The sequence below is a fragment of the Dermacentor albipictus genome, chromosome 1 (genome assembly GCF_038994185.2).
Source record: "Dermacentor albipictus isolate Rhodes 1998 colony chromosome 1, USDA_Dalb.pri_finalv2, whole genome shotgun sequence".
Classification (NCBI taxonomy): domain Eukaryota; kingdom Metazoa; phylum Arthropoda; class Arachnida; order Ixodida; family Ixodidae; genus Dermacentor; species Dermacentor albipictus.
This window is the reverse complement of record NC_091821.1, coordinates 3,140,280-3,160,470: the sequence shown is the minus strand read 5'-3', so window position 1 is coordinate 3,160,470 and position 20,191 is coordinate 3,140,280. Positions and strand designations below refer to the sequence as shown.

General features: G+C 44.8%; 1 protein-coding gene across 5 annotated transcripts in view; it reads right to left on the bottom strand.

Moving 5' to 3' along the window:
• LOC139054626 (acetylcholinesterase-1-like) overlaps nucleotides 1-20,191 on the bottom strand; it is a 1,099,423-nt gene that overhangs the window by 121,840 nt on the left and 957,392 nt on the right. For all 5 annotated transcript variants that reach the window (XM_070531932.1, XM_070531935.1, XM_070531939.1 and 2 more), the window contains one exon: nucleotides 14,580-14,850. In XM_070531932.1, the coding sequence (XP_070388033.1) occupies nucleotides 14,580-14,850 (271 nt within the window). The remainder of the gene's footprint in view (nucleotides 1-14,579; nucleotides 14,851-20,191) is intronic.

Sequence of the window (20,191 nt, the reverse complement as noted above, 5' to 3'; positions counted from 1 at the left end):
GAAATAGTCCCTCTCCAACAAGAAAGTATTAGTCTGTCCGGCGGCTCGATGTCAGTCTAGAGTGCGTGCCCATTGGTGCAGGCTTGTGTTCACCTGCCTTGAAGTGCAGATTCCGCAGCCTCCTAAAGTTGTATCCGACTATAGAAACACGTAATGCCTTGCACCAGTTGCATAGACTTCTGCAACTTGATAGCACACAATGATCAGGAGCAGAAATCTATAAAGGCATCCAAGCAAAGCTGGCTGGCCACACTTCCATTATGAGGGGCTGAAAAAGGTCTCGCCGAATATTCCCATGACGTCCTTGAAAAAGAGGTGGGGTTTGGCACTTCTTTAGAATCAAAAACAGATTATACTGAATGTTGTTTAGCATGTCAAAACAAACTGAGCTTGGTGATTTGCCCAGCATTTAATGGGAGGTTATGCTTCACATAGGAAACAAACTGCTCTGTCCAGTACAATTTTGACGTGGGTATGGCACCTATTATGTCAACAGTGTCCATATACAAATTACACTTTTCACAGGCCATGGATTTCACCATTATTTTTGTGTGATGGTTCTTTCAATCAGCGCTTGTATTACATGAGCAGGTGGATTTGAAAGCAAAGATTTGTTTGCAAACCTTCCGACTTGCATAATTGTGTGGCAAGGCACCGGCATGTTGTCGAATAGCTCACACTTCCTCGGTCCTGCACCAAAGAAGCCCAATGCTCTATTTGAAGTTGGATCGCACAACAATTCAACGGCACACAAAGAACTGTAACACACACAGCAAAGCATTCTGCTGTGTGTATTTCTCTTTGTGTCCCGTCGAATTGTTGTGCAATTAAACTTTAAGCTTCTGTACCATTACATCGTCTTCAACCTCACCAATGCTCTAGTTATTAGGCCACAATGGTGCACATCTTTGAAATTTCCCAACACAAATTAGCTCTGCAAAAAATCACAAATGTTAAATTTTGCAGCACAGCTGTACGTATGCACGTGCCATATTCCTTACCACTAAACTCACAGGAATCAAAGAGGCAAGCATTAACCAGCCTTGCTGCTGGCGTTACCATTATCATCATGACACCAATGGAAAGACAGTGCCACGTTTCAGTAAAGGTACTGCTGGCGGGAAAGGTGTGACAGCGAGGGCTTACAATAAAAATAATGGTTACGAGACATGATCAATGCCAATATATGCTGCATGTCGCTCAGCCTACTTTGGCATTACGGCAAGCGTTCGCTCGTTTGCGCATATCACGTTTTGTGTAATCATTGCTCTAAAGCTGTACAAATGGTCTATTTGCTCTGCAATTTTTATTTTTATCGTGGTGGGTTAAAGACCCACTTTTCATTGGCATCTACAACACATTTCTCCCGATATGTATTTTCGCCTTGGTGTTTCATGACATCTTCACGCACAGAGAGTTCTGCAGAGTATCTGATGTACATTGTTCTACTGCTTAAGAATTAGAGCCCCATTATGAGACGAAAATATAGAATTAATCCATCCAGAATAACGCTGCCCCCCAAAAAAAAGAAGATGCACTGAACCTCTGGCACATGCATCGACAATGAACAGAGCAAGCAATCTGAAGTATTTTCTTCATGCAAGCCAACACACCAAGATTCTCAATGTATTTTCATTTCTCCACAAATGCATAAGCACAACCGGCTTGGCACAACATCCACATCTCCCGCTACAACAAATTGTGCAATGCCTCGCTGTTTCATAGTGCGGCCGATAGATTACGCATGACGAAAATTCAGCATTGTGCATACCTAGTAACTTCCCCAATGAAGAACCCCAAGCTCTTTATGAGATTAGGATTCACAGGTTACTTCACACAATTTGTGATATCCATTTATCTATTTATACTTAATTATCCTCTTTCCCAAGAAAGTGAGCCATTTGGAAGGCACCCTGACAGACAAGTAGAACAATCGACAAAAAGTGATCTACCAGCGAAAAAGTCTGTTAATCACAGTAACGCTGACAATGAAGGCGCCTTAATTCCTACGTACGCTCCGTCGACACACCCGACTACGTTCGCAATGTTCCCACGAAGTAGGAAGCATTCTTTTATATATGCCCGCTCCGCCGCAGTATTCTGGAAAGCTAGCCACCGCTTACGCACTGCCGCATCGATAAGCGCGTCAGACACATCTCTGACACAGTTGCTAACAGTAGTTTGATGGCGTCCAATGTAACGCTCGGCGCCGACGCTTCCCTGAAAACTCCCAGTCCCGTAGAAACGGAGGGTACAGATGACTTGCTCTACGACGGTGAGCGAATGAAGCCCGCCACGCTGTCTCCGCAGACGAGAGTCTTCGCCTAGCTCGTCACACAGCCAGCACACTGATGTCTTCGACAGGCGAAAACGACGCTGAAACTCCCCGTCGGTCATGCAGGTGAACGGGTCCAGACGGTCATATTAACGCTTGCTGCCGCTGGATGCAATGAAACAGGCTGCTGCTGCTGCCGCCAATGTTCCCGAGTTGAACTCGGAGGGGGTTTCGCGATGTACGAGTTTAGCACGAGTTCGCCTGTCAATCAAAACCAGAGGTCACGCCCCGCACGAGGCATGTAACTATTGCGCGCGCACCCACTACAGTTGGGCCACGCCCAACTTATCTTCCGGCAACAGCGACGCGGTTTCGAGCTGAGAGGCATCAACAATCTTGACCGCCGACATTAAACACGCACAACGCACTGTCATCGGTGATGTACTGACCACCACTATCAAAAACAAAGCGTTGACTGTCGCTGGCTTATGCATACATCTTCTCGGGCTGAGATGGCCGCACAACATAGTTTCACTGCCTGCATTGTGGTACGTAGCGCACAGTAAATAATTATCGGCACGTCAGTGTAGCTGCTTGCAAGACGTCGATGGGTCGAGGGGGACGACGATGCTGAGGAGTGCGTATTGCAGCAGTCGTTTGAGATGGCTGCTCTGTCGTCGGTGATGAAACGGAGCCACAGCGTCGTAAACACGATCAGCGTCCGAGAATCGCGCGCTCTTCTAGACCCGGTGCCATGGCATTTCTTCATCACAAGCACTGCGCACTCAACAGTTCCAACACCTCTCTCCGTTCGAAATCTGATTTCATAACTGCACACAAGAGCCCTCACCTGCCAAAATGCGAGTGCTGCGGTGTCGTTACGATATCCATCTGCGATCGCTGCTGGCTCCAGCAGAGGTAATCCGCAAGCACCTTCGACTGCACAACACACTCATATACTGCGTACATGCGCTCAGAGGCGCCTTCACTGGGCAAGCGATGACAAGAGATGAATTGTGTCGCTGGGGAAGCACGCACTACTCTCAATATATCGCAGAGACTTCGCGCACAATGATAAACTGGTACATTTTCACTGAACTGCGTCACTACGCACTCTAAAATAACATACCGCCATTTTTCAACGACAGCTGTTGTGTCGTTTTTAGTTGCTAAAGCGGGGGCCTTAATAGCCTAGTGAAGCGCCTGCGATGAACAGCCGTACCGCGGCGCTGCGTTTCTATTCCCCTAATAGAGAAAGAGTAGCCATGACCCTCCATGGATCATGACTGACTTTATTGTGAATAGCACTGCAGCGCCCCTAGGCGACTTGTCACCGTATGAACGCCCTCGTGCTTGCGACCCGCTTCAATGTACCGCTTCTAAGCTTTCGCCTCCCTGTCGCCACTCGCGGCAAGAAGTGCAAAATTTAATAATTTGCTCGATATCCGTTTGTCATCACAAATTTCTAGCGTTGAACCTGCATAGCACATCCTGCATAGCACCCCAGGGGCGCTATGCAGGATGCGCCGAGTTTCTCGTTCACCCGAGTTTTACCCGAGTTTGCTGGACGGCAGTCAGTGAACGGAGATAGCGCGGAACGCGCCGAAGGTGCAGGCAAAAAAATATGTAGACAAAAAGCCGCGTATGACAACATGAGCGCACCCTGCGCGGCACGCTGCTTCCACGTTTCAAGCACAGAAGGCTGCACAACGAAACCCACCAGCACCGCGCATTGTTATCAACGTATTATCGCAACTTAGCGATACCGTGACTGTCCCGCTGTCTGTCTGCACACTTGTCGTGAGCCGCTTGCCACGCCTTAATCGGGCACGTCAAGGGCGTGCCTCATCTTTCAGGCACTGTCTATCTATCCTCCATCGAATGCGAACAGGGTACATGTGGCGCATTCTTGCACCTACACTTTCACTCAAACGAATACGTTAAAATACAACAAATAAAATAACAAACATTTTTATTTCTTTAGGCATCTGTTTTTTGTTTTCAATGCTAGAAATTTGTGATGACAAATGGAGATAGCAAATTATTAAATTTTGCCCTTCTTGCCGCGAGTGGCGACAGGGAGGCGAAAGCGTAGAAGCGGTACATCGAAGCGGGTCGCACGCACGAGGGCGTTCATACGGTGATAAGTCGCCTAGGGGCGCTGCAGTGCTATTCTCAATAAAGTCGGTCATGACCCGTGGAGGGTCATGACCACTCTTTCTCTATTAGGGGAATAGAAACGCAGCGCCGCGGTACGGCTGTTCATCGCAGGCGCTTCATTAGGCTATTAAGGCCCCCGCTTTACCAACTAAAAACGACACAAGAGCTGTTGCTGCAAAATCGTAGTATGGTATTTTAGAGTGCGTAGTGGCGCAGTTCAGTGAAAATGTACCAGTTTATCATTGTGCGCGAAGCCTCTGCGATACATTGAGAGTAGTGCGTGCTTCCCCAGCGACACAATTCATCTCTTGTCATCGCTTGCCCAGTGAAGGCGCCTCTGAGCGCATGTACGCAGTATATGAGTGTGTTGTGCAGTCGAAGGTGCTTGCGGATTACCTCTGCTGGAGCCAGCAGCGATCGCAGATGGATATCGTAACGACACCGCAGCACTCGCATTTTGGCAGGTGAGGGCTCTTGTGTGCAGTTATGAAATCAGATTTCGAACGGAGAGAGGTGTTGGAACTGTTGAGTGCGCAGTGCTTGTGATGAAGAAATTCCATGGCACCGGGTCTAGAAGAGCGAGCGATTCTCGGACGCTGATCGTGTTTACGACGCTGTGGCTCCGTTTCATCACCGACGACAGAGCAGCCATCTCAAACGACTGCTGCAATACGCACTCCTCAGCATCGTCGTCCCCCTCGACGCATCGACGCCTTGCAAGCAGCTACAGTGACGTGCCGATAATTATTTACTGTGCGCTACGCGCCACAATGCAGGCAATGAATCCGTGTTGTGCGGCCATCTCAGCCCGAGAAGATGTTTGCATAAGCCAGCGACAGTCAACGCTTTGTGTTTGATAGTGGTGCTCAGTACATCACCGATGACAGTGCGTTGTGCGTGTTTTATGTCGGCGCTCAAGATTGTTGATTCCTCTCTGCTCGACACCGCGTCGCTGTTGCCGGAAGATATATTGGGCGTGGCCCAACTGTAGTGGGTGCGCGCACAAGAGTTACATGCCTCGCGCGGAGCGTGACCTCTGGTTTTGATTGACAGGCGAACTCGTGCTAAAGTCGTACATCGCGAAACCCCCTCCGAGTTCAACTCGGGAACATGGCGGCGGCAGCAGCAGCCTGTTTCATTGCATCCAGCGGCAGCAAGCGTCACTATGACCGTCCGGACCCGCTAAACTACATTACCGACGGGGAGTTTCAGTGTCATTTTCACCTGTCGAAGACATTAGTGCGCTGGCTGTGTGACGAGCCAGGCGAAGACTCTTGTCTGCGGAGGCAGCGTGACGGACTTCATTCGCTCACCGTCGTAGAGCAAGTCATCTGCGCCCTCCGTTTCTACGGGACTGGGAATTTTCAGGGAAGCGTCGGCGCCGAGCGTTACATTGGACGCCATCAAACTACTGTTAGTCACTGTGTCAGAGATGTGTCTGCCGCGCTTGTCAATGCGGCAGTGCGTAAGCGGTGGCTAGCTTTCCAGAATACTGCGGCTGAGTGGGCATATATAAAAGAATGCTTCCTACTTCGTGAGAACATTGCGAACGTAGTCGGGTGTGTCGACGGAACGTACGTAGAAATTAAGGCGCCTTCAATGTCAGCGTTACTGTGGTTAACATGGAAACAATGTTTAGAAATGCCATATTGCCAAATTTGTCACTTCTGTGTAGCCGACTGAAATTTTGTATTAGCGACATCTCACATGCGGCTGCTTATGATACTGACTTTTTCGCTGATTGATGACTTTTTGCGGATTGTTCTACTTGTCTGTCAGGGTACCTTCAAAATGGCTCACTTTCTTGGGAAAGAAGTTAATTAAGTTTAAATAGATAAATAGATATCACAAATTGTGTGACGTAACGTACGAATCCTAATCTCATAAAGAACTTGGGGTTCTTCATTGGTGAAGTTACTTAGTATGCAAAATGCTGAATTTTGGTCATGCGTAATCTATCGGCCGCACCATGAAACAGTGAAGCATTGCATAATTTACTGCAGCGCGAGATGTGGATGTTGCGCAAAGCCGGTTGTGCCTATGCATTTGTGGCGAAACGAAAATGCATTGAGAATCTTTGTGTGTTGGCTTGCATGAAAAAAATACTTTAGATTGTTTGCTCTGTTCACTGTCGATGCATGTCCCAGAGGTTCAGTGTATCTTCTTTCTTCGGGGGGGTGGAGGGGGGTGCGTTATTCTGGATGGATAAATCGTATATTTTCGTCTCCTAATGAGGCTCTAATTCTTAAGCAGTAGAACAATGCACATACAATGCTCTGCAGAACTCTCTGTGCGTGAAGATGTCATGAACCACCAAGGCAAAATTACATATCGGGAGAAATGTGGTGCAGATGCCAATGAAAAGTGGGTCTTTAACACACCACGATAAAAATAAAAATTGCAGAGGAAGTACAACATTTGTACAGCTTTAGAGCAATGATTACACAAAACCTGATATGCTCAAATGAGTAAACGCTTGCCGCAATGCCAAAGTATGATAAGTGACATGCAGCATACATTGGCATTGAACATGTCTCGTAACCGTTATTTTTATTGTAAGCCCTCGCTGTCACACCTTTCCCTCCGGAACGTGGCACTGTCTTTCCATTGGTGTCATGATCATAACGCTAACGGCAGCATCAAGGCAGGTTAATGCTTGCCCCTTTGATTCCTGTGAGTTTAGTGGTAAAGAATATGGCACGTGCATACATACACCTGTGCTGCAAAATTTAACACTTGTGATTTTTTGGAAAGCTAATTTGTGTTGGGAAATTTCAAAGATGTGCACCATTGTGGCTTAATAACTAGAGCATTGGTGAGGTTGAAGACTGGGTGTATTGGTATAGAAGCTTGAAGTTTAATTGCACAACAATTTGACGGGACACAAAGAAGAGAAATATACACAGCAGAATGCTCTGCTGTGTGTGTTACTCTTCTTTGTGTGCCGTCGAATTGTTGTGCAATCCAACTTCAAATAGAGCCTTGGGCTTCTTTGGTGCAGGACCGAGGAAGTGTGAGCTATTCGACAACATGCCAGTGCCTTGCCACACAATTATGGAAGTCGGAAGGTTTGCAAACAAAGCTTTGCTTTCAAATCCACCTGCTCATGTAATACAAGCACTGGTTGATAGAACCATCATACAAAAATAATGGTGAAATCAATGGTGTGTGAAAAGTGTAATTTGTATATTGACCCTGTTGACATAATAGCTGCCATACCGTCCTCAAAATTGTGCTGGACAGAGCAGTTTGTTTGCTGTGCGAAGCACAACCTCCCATTACATGCTGTGCAGATAAGCAAGCTCAGTTTGTTTTGACGTGCTACACGACATTCACTGTAATCTGTTTCTGATCCTAAAGAAGAAAATTGAGCTCTCTGCAGCATTCCAGGATCTTTTATGTACCTATGTGACAAATATTTTCGCGCAAGTGATGCAAGGCGAAAACTTTGATATATAATTGTTATGTCAGCAACTGAGGGTGTTTTTACTGTTTGGAAATCTATTGCCCTGTACAAAAACACAATGAACATTTCTTATTGGTAGGCACGCAAATATTCGATCTTCCCAATAAAAAACTAATTTCTGAATTAGCTCCACTCTCAACTAAAGAATTTCATAATAAATTATATTTAATATTCGAAGCAATTTAGCAGTTGCACATTACATAGAAGGATAGAACGGATGTATAAATGATGCGATCGAGGCCAGAATGAGTGAATAAGAATTGTAATGGAGTAGGTCTTAGTTTGCTGTCTCAAAATATTAGGTGCAATAATGAAGCATTCCTCAGTATTCAGTTTAAGGTCAGCAAACCTACTCAAAAGTTTAGAGCATGTACCAATGCATATCAGGCACTTACTTACCTGTGCCAGGAAAATGTTACGCTAAGCGGAGATGTCGGTCAAAAAGCAATTTATATAAATAACTTGTTATACTTGCATTGCGAAATTACTCTTCAACACTCTATTTTCATGTGTAAAAGAATCTAGGCATTTATCTAACCAGAAATACGCAAAAAAGTATTGTAATAAAAGCATGGTAGCTGTAGGGACGTTATTCTACTCATGTTCTACAGCATGAGGGTAGAGCTGCCTCTTTTGCTCAGGTAGTGAACGTTCCGGGTGTAAGAATGAACGAGGACTAGCGTTGGGTATATCATAACCAGCTCATTCTGCTCTTTTCACTAGAGCGTAAGCGAAGGCTATGCTTTCTACATATGAGAGACTGACTCATGAAGCTAATATTTCGCTGTATTTAGGAAAAACAAGAAAAAATGTGGCTCACTCCCAACAGCAAGATTTCGTTGCTGTGCCCCAAAATAAAGTTGCATTCGCGCACAGTTCCAGAGATGGCAACCGTAGCTGCGCAACTCTATATCTCAGAAGCTATTTACTATGGGCAACGAGCCAAGAGTCAGTAACAAAAGATCAGATAAAAATGAAACATCACTGGAACGCAGCCAGCTGAAGTTGCACATCACACATGACATCACTTGCACATCACGTCAGTTTATTACCTTAAAGACCCAATTTAAGGATTGGTCGCTCAAAAAGGACAGCCGTATACATTTGTTCACGGTAATAGGTGAGCAGCCACTGCATCCAGAAATTATTATTAAGATGTGATCGCCGTGACGTCATCAGAAAGGTCGTTTAGGCATATTGCTGTTGGCAAAAAAAAGCAGGAAAAGTAGCCGTGCAGGTATGCGGACGAGCAATCTGAAGTGGGCGACAGGTACGCTGCGAAATGGGCGATGGAAGGACAATGTAAGTTGTGCGGTAAAGGTGGCTATAAGATAGCTTGTGAGATAAAGAGAGACTGGTGACGCGGTGGGCGTAAATAGAAGATCCACAAGCCAGACTGTGCTTTTGGGATGAAATGTTGATGTCATATGAATATGTGGAATAAGTTAAGCTTGTAGCACGATCCTGATTAGATTCAAAATCGTTGATGAAATATGTTTAGTGCGGGTTGCAAATAGCAGCAGCGTGAAGCAATAATACAACGGATATCGACCAAAAGAAGTACCAAAAAAGGAATAAATCTAAAAGACGCTTCGGCTTCCCTACGGAAGCCTTGTTCAGAGTGGGGTGAAGGAAAGTTCAGGAAGCATGACTTCTGTGAACTTCCCTTCACAGCGGGAGGTGGCAGCATAATGGTTAGCGTGCCCAGCTCCAAAATGCAGAATGCTGCGAATACATGGGCTGTAATCCTGGTGGTTTGTTTTGTAAAGACAGCCTTCTGTACTCTGGTGACGGGAAGCTCAGATTGAGGCGGCAGCCTTACGACAACGGTCACCGTAAGCGTAACAGAATAAGCAGGTGTGCAAAGTTTCACCTAAAGCCGAAAGCATATTCAGAGGAAATACAGTAGGCTTTTGTCGACAAAAAAAGTTATGAGTAACAAGCGGTGTTGTTGAGCGGGGCTGTAGACTGATAATGTCATCAGACAGGACCACGCTCCTATCGCGGTGATCAGCAAAACGTACATCGACAGCATCTCTACTTGCGCGTAATTGATACATTAAGGTCGTTGCGTGTTTCTGTAGTGTCTTGCACGGGCGAGTAGTGTAGCAGATGACACAGGCGAGAAAGCGATGAGCGCAGTCCGCGAAAAGTACTTGAGGGTACCATATTGAACGTCAATGCCGTTTTGAAGAACGCCTGGGACTTCAGTTGCTCAGGTCGCCAGAAATGCTTGAGTGGTAGATTATCGTTAGGCGTATTTGGTATTCGCAGCGATAGACAAAAACTTTGCGGAAATAAACAGAGCGAAGGAGCCCAGTGAGTTGGACGGCCTTTTCGAGCTCTTGCATAGTTTGAAAATGAATGTGGCGAAGTACGCCGCGCAAAATAGTATATGCCAACCCAAATGAATCAACGGGGTCATACTTGCGCACACGCCATGGTGGCGTGCCACTAGGACATCATGTAGTTGCGGCAATGACACTTTACATCGAGTGCTTTAGAATAAAAACGAGCACATCGAAGACGTCTGAGGGACGTTTATACGGTAAAAGTGCACATCCCCCCTCCCCAATAAAAAAAACATAAAAATAAGCTCGCGAATAGGGGCATCATAAGATCGAGCACTACAGCGCTTGTTAATCATGTTCAGCATGATGTCAGCGTTTTATTCAGTGTTTATTTCTGAGAAAATGAGTTCAAGTAACTTCTATTTGCATAGCAATGGCGCACGTAATAAGGCAAAATTTGGAAGCATTACCTTAGGGGATGCCTGAGTACTCTGTGTACATTACGTATGACAATGATGGCAAGAATACAACATTAATATTATATACACTTCAAAATCAAATTCACTTAATAATGCCGTATAGTAAGAGGGATGTATCCCCACAGTATAGCTGTGGAGGGCGAAAATATTCAGCAAGCTAAAAAAAACAGTCTTGTATGTCTCCAGGAAACTGGATAGACCATTCACGCCTTGGCAACAGGATAAGGTTGCTCCTGAAGGCAGAACTTCCAGTAGGCAAGTCGGTCAGTTGGCTTTCACAGATTAGAAATCACGCAAAGGACGCATTGACGACACGAGGACACGCCACTGTACGCCAACAAATGAAGACAACTTTAGTAAAGTGAAGCTTTCTTTGCTTTTTCCTTCCACTGTTCCACTGGTGCTGTTGTTGTCTTGCAAGCCGTGTTGGAAGGGCGTTCAGATTGTGCATACACATAAAAAGGGCATGAAAAAGAGGAAAAGTCGCGCAAGAAACTCGTTTGCACCTTTCTATCGTGTCACGTGTGCACAGTGCCCTCTGGGCGTCGTCACATTAGCCTCTCGACAGATGTAACTATCCGTGACTACCCGCTAAAAGCATTGCAGAAACTGTAGTGCTTATCCTTATCCTAACATGCAAGTCCTGAAGAGTAGATAGAAAGGAAGATAGGGGGAGAATGCGTCGAACCGGTGTATTCGCGAAGCGAGTGAATAACACTGTTGTCAATCTTTGCTCGCAGTTCTCATACAGGGGGGAAATACGGGACAGGGAAAGCACAACGTAAGAAAATAACGAAACTCTACTACTATAGACACGGCAGCGGTTGCGGGCAAACTGAAGGCAAAGTACTGTACGTTTCTGCTATATAAAAAGATAAACACCATGCACATTTGTCAAATGGACAACTGACGCCGGGCGCGCAGACGCACAGCCGCAGTTAATTACCGCAGGGTATAGGTGAGAGTACTGAAGTAGTCGCACGTCAAATCAACACTTCTGCGCCCGCCGCGGTAGCTTGACGGCTATGGCATTGCTCGAGGTCGCGGGTTCAATCCCAGCCCCGGGCAGCCGGACTTAGACGGGAGCGAAATACAAGAACGGTCGTGCACTTTGATTTAGGAGCACGTTAACGAACACCAGGGTATCAAACATGATCAGGAGTACGCCACCACGACGTGCCTCATAATTTCATAGTGTTTTGGCACGTAGAGCCCCATAATTCTGCCAGCTCGTCTGCCTCGATGCGATGTGCCATGTCAATCAATCGCAATGCTCAAGCCTCTCCCAGATTAGAAATAATGGCGTACAACGAGGCCTCAAGCAAACACGGCTCGCTGTATGTTGTGTACTACGCAGATAAAGAGCAGTAGTGCACGCATGATAGCATTTGCCATCAACTCACTCATCTCGTATTGCACTATACGCTGAAGAAATCATACATTCGCAGTGAGTATTGCCGCTAATTAACGTCAATGAAAACAAACAACACAGAAAGCTTCGCTTACATCGATTCGCACAGTGCGTGGGATCCGCTTAATTTTTTAGACTATGAATCTATATGCTTAAGAATGGTGCTCATGAATGCAATTATTCATTCGCAGTGAGAAAAAGCGACTGTCATGTCCATGATAGAATTGATTTAAACGGCTTCAATCCCATGGCCACTACATAAGTGCCAACTTCCGTGGGATCGTAGTCGTCAAAATGGGATACAAGTTACAGAAAAATCAGGAGGTTGATGAACTGCAAGAAGGCAGAAACTTCCACAAGATATCAGGAAAATGAATTAACCTTTTGAGCAGTGTGGTCAGGGGCTATCGAAGGGGCTTCTACTTATGAATTTCTAGGTGTCGTCCTTGAAGAAAACTTGAGCTGGACGCTACATATAAACAAGATACATGCCAATATGTGAAGGTCAATTTCTATATTTAATAATACCAGAACCTTGGTGCCAAAACTGTTAAAACTACAGCTATACTATGCCCTTGATCATTCATATGTTCACTACTGTCTACTAATCTGGGGTACAACTACTAAGACAAATTTACATAGGTTAATAGTCCTACAAAAAGCTGCGCGTTGCATAGAAAAGCCTTAACTGAAGTGACCACACTGCACCATAGTTTTCCAAGCTAAACATACTCACAACAGATCATCTATTCCAACTAAGGCTTGCTATGTATACACATAAGAAAATTCTGCATGACCCAAATACCCTTTCCACATATTCGTCATGCGACAACTCACAATATCACCATAGGCATCAGAACACCTACGGTTACAACCAAATATGGTACTCAATCACACGCCTGCCTAGTACCTAATTTACTAAGTATAGACTGAGAAATCGCTAATATGATTCAGGAATGCACGTCTGCTTACAGTCTAAAGAAAAAGGTTAGGAATTGTCTTCTTCTAAACTTCTAAAGGTACTTAACTGTACTTGCGCTCTCGATAACCTTTCTTTTTATTTTAGTCGTTCTTTCTCTTATTTTTCCCCCTATTTGCTATATAACGTTTTAATAAAGGGAAATTTTAATAAAGGGAAATTTACACATCCACCCGATCGCAGCAAATGCTACAAAGATAACCCATACGGGTTCCTCGAAAGGAACGCCTCGTAGTTGAAGAAAAATTCGTCCTAGTTCGGGACTCGAACCCGGGACAACCGCCTTTGCGGGGCAGCCACTCTACTATTTCAGCTAACCAAGCGGATAGCAGATGGCAGGGCGAAGTCAAATTTCTCGAAATCTAGAAGCAAGAGCAAGTGTTTGAGGTGACAGTTCTGCGGAAACCCGCAATGTTTTGTAACAATGATCAGTTTTATTTGCTTGTTTAAATATGTCCTTGTTCTCGCACATTACTGATGACATATCATGCATATAGTGTAACAATCTTACTTTTTGTATACTTGATTGCTTGCCACACACATTTTGTTCCTTTTCTTGTTTTCACAATCTTGCACTGTATATATTTCCATGATGTTCCACCCCCTGAGCAATGTACGGGTAGGGGCCCTTTGTCAGGCAGTTGCATCTGCCTGTAGCCCCGAAATCCCAGACAATGTATTGTCTAAATCCATCATTCAAACATTCAAGTGCAGCGATGTGCATCTCAAACGGGGCACGCCAAGGGACAGAGAAGTTGGCCTTCCATGCCGTGTTGCCATCCCCTACTGCGCAGCGATCTGAGCACGCGATCACGTAATGTGTCTCAGTTTATATCATGCTAAGAATAATCACGCTGCTTTCTTTTTTCAGTCGCTTATGGTTGCGAGTACACGTGATGTTAGACTCTCCCTTCATAGCATACACAAAATACCGAGTCTCTTCTGTTTTGCCGCACTTTCGTTCAGATACTGTCTTGTCAATAGAGTGGCATGGTGTAGTAGTTAGAGTACCTGATTTGTGAGCGTGAGGAGGTGACGTGAGCAACCGACTTTCGGGTGCTTTTTTTTTCATCTTAATAATTTTTATCTGCCTACAAATGGCTAATTTTCTTAATTCCGTCTTTGAGGAGCATCGGGAAGAATGACCATTACTTCTTTGATGAGCATCAGAAAAGAGTAACTATTCGCCTTTGAAACAGTAACTGCATGAGGAGTAACAGGTCATCCCCTCGCAGTTACCCCCCAAAAGGATAAATCGTAGCGAACCGCCATGGTGGCTTAGCGGCTATGGAGTTTTGCTGCCAAGCAGGCGGTCGCCGAATCACATCCAGGCCGTGGTCGCCACATTTAGATGGGGGCGAAATGCGAGAACGCCCGTGTCCCGTGCATTGGGTGCACGTTAAAGATACCCTGGGGCACGATCGGCGATCGCTATTCGAAACACGCATTCAGTCTTTGTTTAGTTTCGCCTCACGACATTGGCCTACGCCACGTTTAACCTGCAATGCAGCTGCCCACCTGTTGGTGACGCGTGAAGTTCAGGCCTTGGAAGAATTCGTGCACGATGTCCTCGAGTCTGAGAGCAAGCGCCGTGGCGTTACCTGCGTCACCTTGGAGCACAGTTTGCTCGAGCAGGTTGAGCATGAACCGTCCCTCGCCGGCTGTACGCCCGATGAGTACTTCGCGATTGGCGGCATACGTGCTCGGCTCTTGGAGGCCTGGAAGAGGACGAACGTCGAGACTGGGGCCGAAGCGGGGACCCAGTGCCAGGGACATCTGCCGTGCGCCGCTGCGACCGAAAGAGTACGTGACCGAGTATGTAGGCAAAATGAGGGAGAAGTGGACGCTGTTCATGCCTCCACGGGACGACAGGCCATGATTGAGAAAAGCATTATTCTTTCTCCATTTTTCTGTATGTTTGAGGTTTCGTCATGGCCAGTAATGCCATCCACGAGACGCCACGCGTCCGACCTCAGTGATAGTGTGATAGGCTCAGAGGGCATCACAGTTGTACACATAGAATTTTCCCTAGAAGCATAGATATCAAGTTCGATCTCATTTATAAATGAAGCGTACCTATTTTGGAGCTGGTGAAAATTTCCGCTATGTGTTAAACAAATATAGGTGCGATGTCAGTTTGGCTACCGTGAGAGGGCCCCAAGCATGTGCCTGGCGCTCTTGGTGGCATGTGTTGTTGCCTAGTATCAAGGAGATAGCAATGTATGTATATATATATATATATATATATATATATATATATATATATATATATATATATATTAGTCATATAATGAGAAGCCAACAAACACTGACACGAAGTACAACATAGGGGAAATTGCATGTGCTTAATAAATGAAATAAAGTAATGATAAATTACTGGAAATTAAAGTGGATGAAAAAACAACTTGCCGCAGGTGGGAACCGAACCCACAACCTTCGCATGTCGCGTGCGATGCTCTACCAATTGAGCTACCGCGGCGGCGTTTCCCCATCCACTTTCTTGGGTATTTATGTGTACTAGTAGAGCCCTGGGAGTGTTAGCCAGCGCCCCCACTCACAGACCTTGGCGGCGGACGTGGGACGTCTTTTTTGCCGCAGGCGTCACGAGAACGTGATCTTTTTCGGGTGAAGGCAACTGGTCAATAAACCCACATATGCTGCCTGAAGGCATCAATGTTGCCGGATTCGAGACCCTCGTTATGTAATAAACGAGAAGAAAGGGGGTTAACCAAGGGACCCGATATTTATTAGTCATATAATGAGAAGCCAACAAACACTGACACGAAGTACAACATAGGGGAAATTGCATGTGCTTAATAAATGAAATAAAGTAATGATAAATTACTGGAAATTAAAGTTTCCATTCTCGTTCCTTCTCGTTTCTCTCTTCCTTCTCTCTTCCTTCGTTCCTTCTCGTTCCTTCTCTTCCATTCCTTCTCGTTTATTACATAACGAGGGTCTCGAATCCGGCAACATTGATGCCTTCAGGCAGCATATGTGGGTTTATTGACCAGTTGCCTTCACCCGAAAAAGATCACGTTCTCATGACGCCTGCGGCAAAAAAAGACGTTCCACGTCCGCCGCCAAGGTCTGTGAGTGGGGGCGCTGGCTAACACTCCCAGGGCTCTACTAGTACACATAAATACCCAAGAAAGTGGATGGGGAAACGCCGCCGCGGTAGCTCAATTGGTAGAGCATCGCACGCGACATGCGAAGGTTGTGGGTTCGGTTCCCACCTGCGGCAAGTTGTTTTTTCATCCACTTTAATTTCCAGTAATTTATCATTACTTTATTTCATTTATTAAGCACATGCAATTTCCCCTATGTTGTACTTCGTGTCAGTGTTTGTTGGCTTCTCATTATATGACTAATAAATATCGGGTCCCTTGGTTAACCCCCTTTCTTCTCGTATATATATATATATATATATATATATATCCAATTTCACTTTTTTTTTCTCGCTCCCCGTTTTTATAACAGCTCATTCTTCATAAAATATTTTGCTTGAAGTTATGCATGTGTGCACTTGAATGGTGTGTGTATATATGCCATGTACGCGTGTATATGTAGGTGTACATATATGTATATATATGGGGCGTATGCGCGCCACTTGTACGGGTTTTTGCGTGTGTACGTGTGAATATAACACGTCAGTGTACAATATTGGTTTGTTATTGGTGCATATATATGTAAATATTTTTTGTTCTCATTCGTCACAGCTTGGTGCGAACAGTTTCTTTTTTTCTTTTTCGTTCGTTTTTTTTTCCAAGTTGCTTTTTTTTCTTTTTTTTTCTTCTTCTAGTGCGACATACACTGCTGTTTTGCCGCTGTTGCCACTGCCTGTAGGGCCTCAGGCCTCGTCAAGCTGCTCAATGAGCAGCTTTTTGTCTGGGGTCCATTTTTCCTTTCCTTGAGGAAAATAAAACCGATTCTGATTCTGATATATATATATATATATATATATATATATATATATATATATATATATATATATATATATATATATATATATATACATATATATATATATATATTGCTCATGAGAGCTGCACGTACTCCGATTCCCACATTACGCGTGATCTGAACTTCCGTCTGTGACGCTGTTCTTCAGTTGGATTGGTCAGGGTGGCAACTTTCATGTGCACCGACCGCCACAGAAATGCACAGCGCTCCTCCTCGTATATATATACATATATATATATATATATATATATATATATATATATGCGAGGAGGAGCGCTGTGCATTTCTGTGGCGGTCGGTGCACATGAAAGTTGCCACCCTGACCAATCCAACTGAAGAACAGCGTCAGAGAAGGAAGTTCAGATCAGCCACCGTGGTGGACCTTTCAGAGAAAGTGGAACTTCCATTCATCATAAAACTTGCTGATGACGCGCTTGACCTGGTATCAACGCGTCACGGAGCCATGGTATGAGAGGCTCGAGCGAATTTAGACGGCGAGCGCGAACTTGTAATCTCTACCTTAATCGTCAGCTAAGACATGCATGGGCTCACTTTTCATAAGTATAGTATATTATGGAAATAACTTTAAGGTGACAAGTGTCTCAAACTGCTGGTTGGCACTTGGAAAACTTGTAAAGGTGTTTTATTCCGCCTTTCAAGGCGTGTGGCCATGCACTAATGGTTAGTGTTACAGTTTCCATAAATCTCACGCAAACAGCTACACACCATCACCATCATCAGCCATACACCATCAACGTTCACTCTACAAGCACAGAGAGTTCCGGGAAGTCTCTTCGAGGGAGTATCTGCTTGTCCCACACTCCCCCTTTTTCGAGAATAAATCGACCCCCTTTAAGAGAGAGTACAATAACTCCCCCTGACAGAGTTTTAAGATTCCACCACAAGAGAGTGCAAGTACTCTTCCGCAGAGTGCGAATACTTTCCCACAAAGGTAATAGTACTATTCCAGACTCAGTGCTCCTACTCCCCCAAACAGAGTGCTTGTGCTCTTAATTGAGAGATTGTACTTCTTCAGAAAACACCGCTAGTACTTTCCCTATGGTGTCAAAGCGCTCACGATGTAGAGCGATGGCCACGTTACAAGGGATTCGCAATACTTTCATTTGGGGAATATTTGATTCCTTCATAAGCAGCTCTCGCACTTACGCTTGGTGAATTGGAGCTGTAGTCGCCAAATAACTCAAATGAAACATATTTTTCTCCTAAAATTTCAAAATCATTATTGATCAGTCACAAGACAAACTCAATGATAATTTGAGAAGCATTTGACAAACTTAAAATCAGATTACAATGATGACCCTGAACTTTTAAAACATATGTTGTAGTAAAACAAGATTCTCAAAAGTTTTATTAGTATAACCCTGTAGAAATATCCTTCATTTTTCAATTGGCTTCATCTTATCAATAATAACGTATACAAGGGAAAGTTGAGGGTATAACGAACGCGCGCAAACTCGCAAAGGGCTGACACTACGAACGAAATAAACGAAGAGAAATATGCGCCAAATTAATGGCCAGCAAGCTCACTAAGACAAAACGCATGCACTTGTATGGCTGAGGTCACCAGATGAGCTGCTAAGCATGAGGCTGGTTACGTAGATAAATTGTGCAAAATACTTTTTAGTGTTATATTCAGACAGCAGCTGATTTGATAACGTCCTTTACAACGTATGAATTTTTCTCACTGAAAGTACAGTACATTTAGAAATGTGTCATCCATTCTTATGTGAGGGCACTGGTTATGCTTTGGTATTAAATAATTCACATAAAGTTATTCATCTATGGGCTGCACCCCATTGTTTCTAAGTGTGTCTTGCCGTGCTTCTGCATTATCCCGCCCAGTTTCAAAGCGCTATAGAGACATATCATATTTCCTTTGGGTTAGCGTCCTCACGAAACCAATTTCTCAGCGCTGTAGCCATTTCTCCGTTACACTTTCTCACAAATAAATAAAATTAAATTGGCAATATTACCTAGTGTGTAGCAAATGAGTATATCAATGCAAGAAACATTGGCATTAAAATATTGCACGCCAAATTCCTATTCATATACGGTACCTCTTCATTCTGCATTACGGTATGAACGCTATACTTCTGAGGAGCACCTTCGAAATTAAAAGATCAATTATTGTGAGTAGTTGAAAACGCAATCAAACTAAAGCACAGCATGCCTTCAGGTGTTAAACGAAAATCACATGTGAAGATAATCATGCATCACAGGCGACATAAGAATAAAGAAAGGCAGGGCAGTGCAAGAAAAAGACAAAGAAGCAAATCATAAATTGGCAAAGGCACCATCCTGTTTGCATATCCCTTACAGGCCCGTGGATTTTGCATGCGGCTATACATATACTTGCACAATTAACGAAGTATGAAATCAAAGCTTTTTTCCTACTGAAGTCGTTAGGGTATACTATTCGGTTTTGTATGCACTGTGGCTGCCTGTTCTCCTAGTAGGAAACCGGTGTGCTTTTTCCGCAGCGTACGCGAGTGATACATCGCCATGTTGGGGGCGGCCTCCTACAGTTGAAGCAGCAGCTTACGCTACGTTTTGTTCTCTATTGCCACAAGAGTAGAACGGGCATTAACTCTATCAGAAGAGCATAGTCAAAAAAGCATTTCCCTCTCTCTTTCCCGATGGAGTGAAACATGCGTTTCACTCCACTCGAAATTTTGGGACCGTAAAACAATCTCGCTAAAAAACGTTTACACCATTTGGAGGTTAACTTGTCCCCAAACAATAATCGTCATCTGCCTTGCTTGCGCTTCCTCTCTTCAAAACTCGGCGTTCGCTATACTCCTGTCAAGAGTGATGTGTCAAGCTGATAACGCGCAAGCCATTTGTGACTACGCGGTACCAGGATAACCGCGTTAAAGGATGGTAATGCGGGCAAGACAGATGACGATTATTGCTTGGGGACAAAATACAACCCAAAGGGTGTAAACGTTTTTTAGAGCGATGCTTTGAAGTGTAAATCGTCCCCTGTACTATAGTGCCTAGAATATACTGGCTAGTGTGCCGTCCGCGGCCTCCCGGGTGGCACCGGATGCAATGAATGCCAGCGGCTGCCGCTAGGGGCGCTGCAGTGCGGGTGGGTGCCGCGGCACCAACCGGTCCTCGTAACCCGCCTTGTTTCCACCGCATCG